The following is a 13,406-nucleotide window of genomic DNA, read 5'->3' as shown; positions in this document are numbered from 1 at the left end:
TGAAAGTGGTAAATATTTGAATATAAAATATAATGGATGTGCTCAGGTACTTCTCACAGTTGCTATGTGGTTGGCTGCCTGTCTTTTACTAATCGCGTTAGAAGCCATTTTTTCTCAGGTTCAACTTTCCACCTTGCTTTAGCGAAAGAAGAAGCGCTACGACTATAAGAAGTTATCCTTTAAATGGGTGGAAATAGAGATATTAGGGGTCGGAAACTTCCGTTTGTAATAACGTCATTGATTTATCAATCTCAACCTCTCGGGCAAACAGCAGCAGTCTTCCATGAAAGCGCATGAAGATGATTTGACCAAAGGAAGTACACCAATATTGCCAAAACATACATCAACACTCAAGCAATAACAGCATTTTAGGTTTTAAAACTCTGGTATAGGAACCAACACAAAAATTAAAACCCTGTTTCAAAATTTCCAAAAAATGCTTCCTCAGCCAGCAAAATGGAAAAAGAAAGAGGAGAAAATGCAGAAAACAGTATGTCCGGCCATCTCCTACCACTAAATTAATAAGTTCCTTTTCCTCAGGCATAGAATGAGGCTACAGCCCCGGTGGAACCTAAATAATCACCCTTTCAATTCTTCTTTGTGAGCAAACAAAATACGGATTTTCTAAACTTCTACATAACCATCCCACCATCAATGGTCAAAACCTGTAAAGAAAATATTACGCATAATAAACAACTGTTCTAAAACTAATAGCCTGTTTGGCCAAGCTTCTCCAAGTTGAGAAGCACTTTTTTCAAAGTTGAAGTGTTTGGCCAAGCTTTTAAAAGAAAAAAAAGTGTTTTTTAGTAGAAGCAAAAATAGTTTTGGAGAAGCAAAAAAAAGTAGTTCTTCCCAGAAGCACTTTTTTGAGAAAAATACACTTGAAGCACTTTTTAAAAGCTTGGCCAAACACAAATTGCTGCTTAGAAGTGCTTTTCAAATTAATTAGCCAAACACAAACTGATTTCACCGAAAGTGCTTTTGAAAAAAAACACTTCTCAAAATAAGCTGAATTTTCCAGCTTGGCCAAACAGGCTTTACGCAGCAAGAGAGAAGCTTCAGAAAAAGGACAGATGAAACGACATAATACGGCAATACCTGTCCCGTAATGTAGCTAGCTGCAGGATTCAGTGCCAGGAATTCCACTAGTCCAGCAACTTCTTCCGGTTGACCGTAGCGTCCTATAGTATATGACACCAACATTAGTCAATGTAGCCATGGTTTAAAAGAGCTCTACTGTCCTGTCACTTTTAAGATATATGAGAACCATTATTTCCTAAAAGTTAAAATTGATGGAATAGTTACACTTGCTTAATAAATGAATCTTTTATATATAGAACGTACAAAATTTTAAAAATGTGGATGCAAGTGGAAGAAGGGGAAATCTTCTCTTCTAGCAAGATCCAAACTCTCAATTGATGGATTTCAGTACACATTTAGTTTTATTACTTCAGATTCTGGAGGAAACAAATAAAAAATTCTGCTTAATGCATCTGATGTTGTTCTACTCTACTTGGAGTTTTTATCTTAGAAGTCAAGTTGTAAAATTTTCCTTGTTAAGATGTGCAGGAAGTCGTCATTATGTTGAGATATGAATGCCAAGAATACTTTTAAAAGATATTTACTCTGACCTAAGGGAACGCTTTGCAAAATTTTCTTTTCAATGTCTTCACTTAGCTTGGCAGTCATATCAGAAGCAATAAATCCAGGGGCAACGGCATTAACCTGTCAAAAGAAAAAAATCAGCACACAAAATCTAATTATAAGCCATAAGAAATCATTATTTTAAAAAGAGAAAGGAAAAAAAAAACAAGAAGAAGAAATTAGTTTGTCCATGACAGAGATAGTTTCCTTTATAATATGCTTTACGAAATACTTCAGTAACTAGCATTAATATAAAGTTATAAACAGCCCTAGCTAAGCAATATAAGGGAATGCTTAAGAGAACTTACAGTAATATTCCTGCTGGCATATTCTTTTGCAACACTCTTGGTTAAGCCAATCACTCCTGCTTTAGCAGCACTGTAGTTGGCTTGCCCGGCATTGCCAACTAAACCAACAACAGAAGATATGTTGATGATTCGTCCCTACAAATGCAGACCATGCTTATACATAAATTCCTGGAGTATATACGGAATGTATTGCATTACTTAGATCTTAGCGATCAGTTTTTCTTCAAGGACAACACATCGCTATATAAATAGGTTACAGGACAATGCATAATGGTGGCAACAGTCTCATTAGTTGGCATCTGGCACAATCTGACCTATCTTAGCGCACTCAAGGATCATTCAGTTTGTTGGTTGTTTGGTACAAATGACTACTAGTTCAAGTTGATTGAAAAGGTAGCTGTCAGCAATATAGCAGGTGACAAAATCAAAGAAAATGACAACACCAACAGAAATCTATGAAAAGGGAATAGGTAGAAACAGATTTTGAGTCATCAAAATCATTCCATCACACCAATTTCCAACACGGCAAAACTCTAAATTCTGCAGCTGAAATCAACTCAACTTGATGCTTCTAAGAAAATAGGAAGCTAATTGATGTGACAATTTTGCGGTCGAATTAGGTTATCTTTTAAGGCTAGGTGGAAATTAACTATCTCCATTCAAGTAATGTATCATTATCTGCTCTGTCACTTTCCCTTTAATCCAGCTAAGGTAGTTAATTCTGCCCACCGCCCATGAAAAGAATGCTGTGCTAGCATAGCAAATTACCAGCCTGTCATTGTGTTTTGGTCCTTTTGGATTATTTTTCTTTCCACTTTGACTAGCATGTGAGTCCAACAAACCAGGAACGACAGATATAATTTTGGTTACTCTACCCAAAGGCTAGGATGAACCCTACCCCACATGGTTTATAATTGTTCTAGTGCTATTTCCGTTACATATGAGGTTTTGAAGATGATCAGTCGGATGACCTCATTGACCACCATGCGGTGTAGTCAGTGCTCATAACTGCTGTAGAGTCCATAGAGCTAAGGTCTTCATAATACATGAGAAGGATCAGTCAGGTAAATAATTACAAATGCATGCTGCTTCCCCTTTAGGAAGCAGATTTCAAAAACTTGAACCTTTCCGGACAAATAATATTATTTGAGAAATGCAAGAATTAGGTCCACAAATTTACCTTTTTCTTTTTCATCATGATTTTAGCTGCAGCCTGCAACAAGAGGAAAGATCCCTCATAAGAAACTGTTGAAGAGTCCCACATCGGTCATAAAGGGATGGGTGGTCGCTTTATATGGCTTGGGCAATCCTCGACTCATGAGCTAGCTTTTGGGGTTGAGTTAGGCCCAAGATCTATTTCTTTAACATGGTACCAAAGCAGGACCCATGCCAATTCTTGTTTTCCAATGTTGGGCCCCCATATTAAATTGTCCACGCTCCAGATGTCTAGCCCTGGGCGTGAGGGGGGTGTTGAAGAGTCCCACATCGGTCCATAAAGGGATGGGTGGTTGCTTTATATGGCTTGAGCAATCTCCACCTCATGAGCTAGCTTTTAAGGTTGAGTTAGGCTCAAGGTCCATTTCTTTTACAGAAACTTAATCCTAAAATATATACAGGTTTTGAAAGGAGGAGGTGGGGACACAACCAAAATACCAACTGAAACACAGCTAATGTATAGACCTGTGTGCAGAGAAAAACTCCTGTAAGATTCAACTCAATAACCTCCTGCCACTGAGACTTCTTCATTCTCATCAACAAGGTATCGCGTGTGATACCTGAAAAGAAAAAATACGACAACTACTGATTGGACATTCTAACAAGACTTAACATAAAACAGGAAAACTGTTGCTAACCTGCATTAACAAATATTGTTTCACTAGTATATTTGGGGTAAAGACACGTTCCTTTTTAAATAGAAAGTTGTACAAATTTCCAACCTTTTTACTTATCCAAAAAAAAGTTGCACAGATTTGTTCGGATCCTTAATGCATCAACACAAATGTAAAGTTTATGGTACTATCTTGGAGCAAAATCAATGAAATAGTCTTTTTGACTTGCCTTCACACACACAAAAAAAAAATGTTGCTAACCTGCATTATTGATCAAGATATCAACTGTTCCCCATCGATCAACCACCTACAGGTATGATATGATGAGGTGCATTTTAGCTGGCAACAACTGCGGTAAGATCCAATATTAATTCACATTACTAACAAAAGAGTGTGCTTACAGTTTTCATCATGGATTCTACAGCTTCTTCTTTTGAAACATCGCCTCCAAAAGTCAAGGCTTGGCCACCACATGCTTCAATCTGCAAAATACAAGTTACTCAGAAAACATCCTCTCTTTTTAGGAACACAACAAACTGCCGAATGCAAGAACCATATAACTTGTTCCCACACCTAAATTAAATAATTGCTGGTTGAAGAAGTAGCCAATGAGAAGCTTTAATTCTAAACAGCAATCAGACAATGGATGGAAGTATTTGTCAAAAGAGTGCCAGACATTCTCTCTCTTTTTTTCAAGCCTTCTAGCATATGTGAGGACTTTCTTCGGCACAGGTAAAGACCTTGAGAAGACATTCTTCATCTTTAACTGAATAGAATACGAGCAGGTCTTATTCATTTACAAGACTGAGATAAACCAAAGTCAATATATGATTGCCGGATTTTTTGGTGGAATGGAACTTCCGTGAAGGTTAGCTAAACCATACACAAACACAGGAACCTGAACTTACACTTCTTGGTAGATAAGCATTAGCCAAGAACAGAAGAAGATTACTATTTGAATATACAAGTATAAAGTATAAGCATTACAACTGCACTGGTCAATTACAATATATATCCATGACTTAATCAGCCTTGCTTGGTGAATATTACCAGCAAAGATATATGGCAACAAACCAGTTTAGGAACTGGGGAAGTATGGGCTCACCCCTTTACCCTACTCCCACTAAAATAAAGCTTCCTATCACTGACCTGTTCAAACTCGTGATATGTGTCCAATCGGCACATCTTGCACTGTATCCTAACAAATTGACCAAAGTTGCTATATGCTTCCATGTATCCATGTCTTTATTTATTGGCTGCATTTACTTGCGTCATGTTTGTATATTGTTAGATAGTCACTTTTATCCTTCTTACCTCTTTGTTTGTTTAATTCCCTTATTGCGTTACATTGTGAAATACGTCGTAGTTGGTTGTAGTTTTGTACAAACATGTTATATATTTCAGATTTGATTACAAGCTACAACGGATATCGAAATCATGGTTGGGATCGGGTTGCCCGCCGCAACGCATACTAGTATTGTGATTGGGATCGGGTTGCACACCGCAACAAATACTGATATGTTATTTGAGATCAGTTTGCATGTTGCAACAGATACTTATATATTATTTGGGATCTGGTTGCATGTCGCAACAGTATTTGTATTGTTATAATATGTGTGGATCGGGTTGTGCACCGCAACAGAGAAGATATGTTATGGTGGTTCTTGACTGTTGGTTCCGTATCTGTGTAGTATTGCAAATTTGAGCATGGATGACATTCTGGGCCCTCTTTTATGGATTTTTTGTTCCGATTTTCATGTTAGTTCTTGTTTCTCTATTATGCTATTGTTGTCACTTATACTCGTACATGTATATAGTGAGTGCCTTGTGTTATCCTCGTCACTTCTTCGTCGAGGTTAGGCTCGACAGTTACAGAGTGTATAGGGTCGGTTGTACTCATACTACAGTTCTACACTTCTTGTGTAGATTATAGTGTTGATCCCAGTAGCATTTAGTGGAGGCTTGCTCGGACTATCATTACTCGGAGACTTGAGGTAGAGCGGCATGACGTTCGCAGAACCTGAAGTACCCTTCTTATCTTTCGTACTATTTATTTCATTCAGATAGTTGTATTTGCATTTCAGACTTTGGTTGTAGTATTTTTAGTAGCTCATGTACTTGTGACACCTGATTCCGGGATTAGACTAGAAAACGTATTTGGAGTTTATTATTTATATTTTGAAGATCTACATCTTTACCTTCTTATTAGTCTGCTTTTAAAATTGTTAAAAATGAATATTATGTAGCTAATGTAAGTTTGCCTAACAAGTGGACGTTAGGAGCAATCACGGTCCCGTGGTTGGGATTTTGGGTCGTGACAACTATTTATCCTCTTAAGCTTGAATAAGGCTCAATCGTATTAGAAAACTTCTGGGGCTTTACAATACAATTCCTTGTACTTATCTTGCGTATTGCTTTTCCGCTGTGGGATAGATTCATAGCATTTGTTTTGTTGTTATATCTGTTACGTGTGCTAGATAGTTCTGGTACTTTTGTTTCCCTTCCTTATTGGTCATATTCGAGTTGTATCTTGTAGGCGCATGGATGACGTCATATTAGAATATAGATGGTGTTTGATGTCACTTGTCGACCGAGCAGCTTGCACTAGGTTAGATGAGGGTTTTGGACCTAGAATCAGTGCAATTAGATTTGTATAATGTATGTTTGGAGGAAGATCCGCTAATAAGAACTCAATAATTTATTGAGTTGGCGGGTAGTTATGAGTTTCTACACATCTCTTTCATCATTGCAGTATTGCGAGGATTCGAACATGGTTTTAAGTCGGAATCCGGAATGTCTAAATGTTATTCGGACGCGTTCGATGAAGCATAAAGGTTTGAAAGTTAAGAGAATTTAAGAAATTGAGTTTGATATTTAATTCTTGGTTTCGATGTTGTAATTCGTGTTTCGGGCCTTTGGACAGGTTTGCATAGGGTATATGAACTTGTTAGATTGATTGGACGAGGTTCCTTAGACCTCGGGTGAGTTTTGGGATGGTTTCGAATAACATTTAGGCCTTTTTGAGCGGCTGATAAGTGATCACATTGGTGTGAATCGTGATCGTGGAGGTCTACTTCGTGATCGCGAAGAGCAAAGTGCATTTCAAGGCTTGTGAATCGCGATCATGGAGGGTAGGTTCGCGATCATGTAGAAGGAGTTTTTGCTATCAGTGATCTGATTTCGGGAGCTGAGGGCTAAGTTAACTTTTCAGTGGTGATAAATTTTGGAAGTATGGGCCCACTCCTGGATCGTTGGTTTTGAAAATCAATTTGTTTTTCCAAAAAGGTGGTGTTCTGACCAACTTGTGCACACCACGATTGTCTTTACCAGGTATTTGCTATTTCCATTAGCACAGATACACAGTAACTTTGCGCACTAAGGAAAATGAGAAGAATTCACTCTTCGTCGCTTCTACTGGGATTGTGTCCTAAGGATGTTACTCCAACGCTTCAACCACTAGGCCTCCCCCTTAGGAGCCTTTGCTTTTCTAATCATTTTTATTCTTTTACGTGGAAAGAAATTCTTAATCAACTATATATTTGCATTTTCATCAATTAGCGAAAGATTCTTATTAAAACAAATCATTGGCAGTTGATTAGATGATTAAGATTTAATGATCACGCGAACTTTAGACTAACTAAAGGGAGGTTTGTGCAATGTATCTTTGAACTATTTTAAATTGGAGACGTCACCCTTAAAAGTTGACAATTTAAAGGACAACGTAAGTACCGTAGCAAAAGTAAAAGCAAAATAAGAAATAGCATAGAAGATGAAGTATTCTGCATGGCACAGATACCCTTCCAAACGCATCAGACTGAAGTCCGAGATACAGCTCATACTTTTAGTAATAAAGAATGAAACTTTCACTTGGAAATGGCAGGAATAAGGAAGTAATCTATACCAAAACTACATTAAATTATTACTGAAAATAAAAACATATACCTCTTTGGAAACTTCTTCTGCCTCCTTTGAAGATCTTGCATAGTTCACTAGGACCTGCCAACAACATTGAACTTTATACTGAAGCAGGTTGGTGGAGTATTCAAGAAATATATAAATTGATCAATATTAATGCCTGTCTATCCACCTATATGTCAGGCCTAAGAATGATTGACAATTTCCAAAGAAATTGAATCTAAGCAGTCCACATTTTTTGAATGCCTGACAACTTCACGTCATAAATTAAGCTAAAATATCTCACTAAATATACTAGAGAGATAAGCAGGAGAAAAAGTACTCAAACAAGAGGGTAAAAGGTAACCTTGAGTCCCTGACCAACCATCTGAAGGCGAGAGAGACACCTGCTTCCTTTCTACTTTGGGACGGAAAATACTTATTCTCCTTCTTGATGGCAATGATTGAAACCCAACAGCAATTTAGATTATTTCTCACACTTGATATGACATCTTTCGACCAACTAATTTACTTTTTGCATATCTCGAACTACTCTTTTGAAGTCTACTCAATAAAATGATTTATTTAAACATTTTACTCTAAGACAATGCACAGAGCAAAGAAGGTCATTGTTACTGGACAAAGAGAGTATTTCTGCAGGGGATCTAGGATTTGAATTTTATGGATTTGAGTTTGGGATTTTACCACAACTCATTTGATTTACTGAAGCTACTAGGTTTGGATGAACCCAAACCTTGCAATCTACATCCACCCCAGACTTCCGTTGCACAACTTGAGCGACTACAATAGTGCCTTAAAGCAGATGCTATGTTACAGTGAAACTGCAGGGTTTCCAACTGACCATCCATATTGACGAATACAATAGCGTACAAATGAAAGAGTAAATCCAGATAAATTCCAGTGAAAAAGCTATCAAGGCAGAATAAGGTTTTTGTTTTTTCTGGCAGTTAACAGTTCCATGTAAATTAGTTAAAATTCGAAGGCAAAGAATCCAAAAACCAAAGAGTTTCAGCATCTATAGAAAATGGAATACAAATGCAGACCTTACAACCAGCCTTTCCCAAAGACAATGCAATAGCCTTCCCGATTCCTCTAGAAGCTCCCGTGACAATAACGACGGGAGCTTCAATTTTCGCAGCAGCTTCAACTCCAGCTTGTTCAGTTGTTGCCACCTGAGCTCTCACGCCTGATCACATCACAGTCCCATTATCCAGCTATACAACACATCATAAACAGAGGAACATATACAAAAACACGCAAAAAAAAAAAAAAGAGCACATAAAATGAGGTCGTGTCGTGTAAGGGGAATCCAAAAAGTATACATATACATTTTAAAAAAATTGCATACAGGATTTAGAGTCACTAAATTCATAGTGAGTATGTCTATTATATACAAATACGCGCGCACACACTTTCTCAGTCTCTCTCTCTTGCAAAATGTTATGCAGTAAGCTGAGAAGGATAAGATTTAGATCCGTCTGTACTAGGTAGGAAGTGAAATACCTGAAGAGGCGGAAGAAGAGGAAGAGAACCAGCGGCATTGCAAGGAAGGTGATGGCTGAAGAGAGGAAGACGGAAGACGGAGATGCGTAAGCTGGCGGCGGATGGAGGAGCTTCCGACGGCGGCGGCGGAGGAGTGGAATTTGGAGGTGGTTGCGACGGAATTAAAGGCGAGAGAAGCCATTGAACGGAGTAAAGTGGCCAGATGTGAAGGGAAGATGGATCACTGGTTGGAGTTCGAGAAGCGTATGTTAATTTATTGTAATTGTTCCGATGAAATCAAGGAGCCTCCTAAGTCGTTGGTCGTTTCAAACAAGAGGAAAAAAATGCGGGACACAAAATGGTGAAATGATTACTCCACTCGTTAATTTACTGTTAGCATTAGGTAAACTTTACTGATTAGGTAAAGTTATGGCGACTTTGGTTTGACCTTTGCTACTCGGTGAGAGTATGGCATTAACAGCTTGTTTGGAGGGTTGTTACCCACGTTTTAGGATGTATTGTATTTTATCGTTTATAAATACTCCATTTGTTTTAATTTATGTGAACTTATTTTTTTTAGTCAGTTTTAAAAAAAATGATCACTTTATTTGTTTAGAAATAATTTACCTTTATGCAATAATTTATAGCACACAAAATATAGATGCCTCATTTTACACCACAAGTTCAAAAATTTCTGTCTTTTCTTAAATTTCGTGCTCAATCAAATGGGTTCACATAAATTAAAACGTAGGGAGTATAATATTTTGATAAATTATATTGTTTGATGTTGTTAAATAATATTTCGCTACTATAACTCATAAGTTTACTAAAATACCCTCAATTATTTAAATATTAAATTTATCAAGAATTACGCATAAAAATAATTTAAGAAAATCCATTTCTACTAATTTATCATCAAATATGTCTTATAAATAGATTAAGCAATTAAATTCATGCAAATTCTAACAAAATTAGTGGAACAAAATTAGCAATTTTACGTTGAAGTTGGAAGCGACAGAAGTTCTGCAAAAAAAGGGACGAAGACAAAGTAGGTTATAGGTGGGAGATTTGGAGTTAAAATATTTTTAAAAAAGTAAAAGGTAAAATAGAATTATGGAGTAATAAGTTAGGGTATAATTGAAAAGAAAAATAGGAAACAATCCCACAACCCCAAATCGGTTGTTTGAAAAAATGAGACTTTTCTCCAGCAATGGATTATTTGAAGAAGTGAATTGATTTGAGTTCCCCTAGTTACAACTTTCTCCAGCAAGTACTTCCTTAACTTGTGGAATGTGTTCTTAAATGGTAGATTTCATATCACGGTTAATTTTTCTTTTTCCTTTTTCTCTTCAAATAGTTATAAATACAAATTTAGCAACCAAACTCATTTATTTGTTTCGTCATCTAATCACCTTGACCGGTTATGTATTTCACAAAACATGAATTGAAAGTAATTTTCCCTTTGATACATATCCGATTTCAAAAATGCCAATGTAGCTTATAGTAAACTTCAAAACTGTTGTTACTTGTATTAGCAATGTTATAGAAGTAACCAATAAATTTAATGTTCAAGTCTTTCCACACAAATGAACTCCAAATATTTGCAGCAAGAACTATGTCTTACCCTATAATTGTCAGCTTCAATAAGAGCTTAAAATACTGGTAAAATCATAACTGCTACATGCTCGCTTACAGGATTGCAGCAAAAAACTACTCATAGGTCTTTATGGAGAAGAGATGCAACTATAGTTATTCAACGCTTGTTTTCGGAAACTTCTTTTGGTGGACCGATGACATATGGACCCGTTTGGCCGTGAGTTTTGCCAAAATAAATTTGGGATTTATTTGGCAAACATATGTTTGGCCATAAATTTTGCCCACATTTTGGCAAGATCCCAAATCCCAAAATCACCTCAATTGCTGATTTTGGGCCAAAACATGACCATTATATTTTTTAAAATTTTTAAATATTACCCCAAACTTTTATAGTTTGTAAAAGAGCCCACATTTAAATAATCACCTCAATTTCTGCTCGTGTTCCTGCTTCTTTCTTTGTATCTGCTCTCGAAAGAAACTGAGATTGATATCTACTCTGAGGAAGTTGTGACTACCCACTTGCAATTTGTCTTGCAAAAACATGGTTTAGCTGACGAAAAATTTTCACCAGCAGTGCCTTTCTTGCTTAACCCCAACTTTCGCAAGATATTCGTTCATATGACCGAAAAAAATCAAGTCGAACGGTTTAACGACTTAAAAGAAAAATTGAGTTAACTGTTATTTTCATTTTGTTATGTTGTACTCTAATGCATGAAATATTGATGCTAATTATTTTAGTTGTACGTTGTGGTGTAGGCATGATTGTAATCTGAGTAATGACTTCCTATGTATAATATGAGTAATGACTTCCTATGTGTAATATGAGTAATGAAGGTTATGTATATACATGATAGCAAGTTTGTTTGTTTGGTACTATTGGGTATTTGTGATAGTTTTTGGAACTTGTGGGTATAAGTCATGTTTCATGTTTTTTCAAATAAAAAGTGAAATATGTTTTGAAAAATCATGTTCAAACACATTTTCATCTTCAAATCAAATTTCACCCAAATCAAAATTTTCAAAACAAATTTGAGAATTTATGACCAAACGCTAGCATATTCACGAGAAAACAGTGATATTTGAGTATTTTGGACCGCCTCTTGGCAGGATACAAAATTAGTCATTTTTATCAAATACAAATGAGAAAAGAAAGGAAAAGACTGCACCTTGACATATTTGCTTGGTAGACTATTTAAACAGAAAAAGAAAACACAAATAGAAAGGTATTATAAGAAAAATTAAATTATGGTGGATGTTTACTCTTCCTCCATGATCTTCTCAAATGCTTAATGACATATTCAATGACATATTTTTATGCTTAATGACATATTCAATGACATATTTTTCTTCATTTTTCATGCATATATAAAGGCATGGTAATAGATAGAAAAATACACACAATTGAAGAAGAAATACTCTTCCTTCTCTCTATCTCTATTTCTTGTTCATATTTTACTAAATTATTTTTATTTCATAACTTGTTCTTGTTCATGTTTTACTAAATTGCTTTTATTTCATAACACGTTATCAGCACGATTGTGCTCCCATTTTCGTACACCTCCATATAGGCATAGACTGTGCTTTGTGTTTGATATCCTTATACCAACAATTCTGTGGCTATCAAACAAAATAAAGATAGAAGCCAATGGGTTGGATACTAATACAAGATAAGTTCTCATCTTTCTAGCTTATTCATATATTTATTTTTATCTTCCACTAATCACAAAAATTTTCTATTTTGCCATGATAACTCACAATAAGCTTTCAGTATTTTATTTTCATTTTGTTATAGCTTAAAAGTGTGCGAGAGTATAGTTTTTGCTTATTCTTTCTTGACATCTGATATGAATTTTTAGTTATCGTTTGGCTATCCTTCAAGGGATCTATTCATGAACCAAATCAAAATGCATGAATATATATATATATATTGTAATTAAGTTTTGAAACAGGTACTCTCTACTCAATTCTTTAACTTATATTTAACATGCTGAATAGTGCTTACATATATGTGCGCAGATATCAGACAACCAATGTGCCCTTTACCCTTTTCACGCTAAGATGAATGTTACTATGGTAATATTTAATGAATAGAACTAAACTGGTACTATTCCTTCATAGTTGGTTAAATGCATGCATAAATAAACATAATATTATGGCAGGATAGTTGTAAGCATAATAGATATTCTGATTTACAGTCAATCTTAGCCTTTGACTATCATCTATAATCCATATATTATGATGTGAATTGGATCGCATATGTAGATACTGGAAGTACTACAGAAATTATATATATGCTTCCAAGTCCTAGTCGTTATTCTTACTTTATTGATTTAGTTTATCGTTTACAAAATTGGTAAGTGTTCTAACAGATTATCTAGTATTTATTTGAATGTACTTCTATTTGAATTCACATAAATCTAAAAGTGATAACACTTAGAAGGAATGAAACGTTTTCGTCTCACAACCTTAAAAAGTGATTATATTTTTAAATCTTGTTATAACTAATTTTGTTTATGTTTCTGACCACAAGATTGATAATTTAATCTTGTACTTTGGCATATTATGCAACTAGTTAAGACATATTTAAGTTTTGGTGCACTATAATGATAAGAGTTGGGTTTGAGTCCCAACA

The 13,406-nt window shown here is 35.6% G+C and overlaps 1 protein-coding gene across 1 annotated transcript; it reads right to left on the bottom strand.

Moving 5' to 3' along the window:
• Positions 1 to 303: 303 nt before the first annotated feature.
• On the bottom strand, positions 304 to 9,573 carry LOC104094870 (3-oxoacyl-[acyl-carrier-protein] reductase 4-like). Its single transcript, XM_070177462.1, has 11 exons — positions 9,200 to 9,573; positions 8,740 to 8,882; positions 7,724 to 7,777; positions 4,183 to 4,263; positions 4,043 to 4,088; positions 3,633 to 3,727; positions 3,133 to 3,165; positions 1,953 to 2,087; positions 1,632 to 1,725; positions 1,099 to 1,181; positions 304 to 665 (listed from the first exon to the last, which is right to left on the bottom strand). The coding sequence occupies exons 1-11, from the start codon at positions 9,378 to 9,380 to the stop codon at positions 633 to 635; spliced, it is 978 nt and encodes a 325-aa protein (XP_070033563.1). The 5' UTR covers positions 9,381 to 9,573; the 3' UTR covers positions 304 to 632.
• Between the last annotated feature and the right edge of the window lie 3,833 nt (positions 9,574 to 13,406).

Source organism: Nicotiana tomentosiformis, chromosome 6 (assembly GCF_000390325.3).
Source record: "Nicotiana tomentosiformis chromosome 6, ASM39032v3, whole genome shotgun sequence".
Lineage (NCBI taxonomy): Eukaryota > Viridiplantae > Streptophyta > Magnoliopsida > Solanales > Solanaceae > Nicotiana > Nicotiana tomentosiformis.
This window is presented reverse-complemented; position numbering and strand designations above follow the sequence as displayed.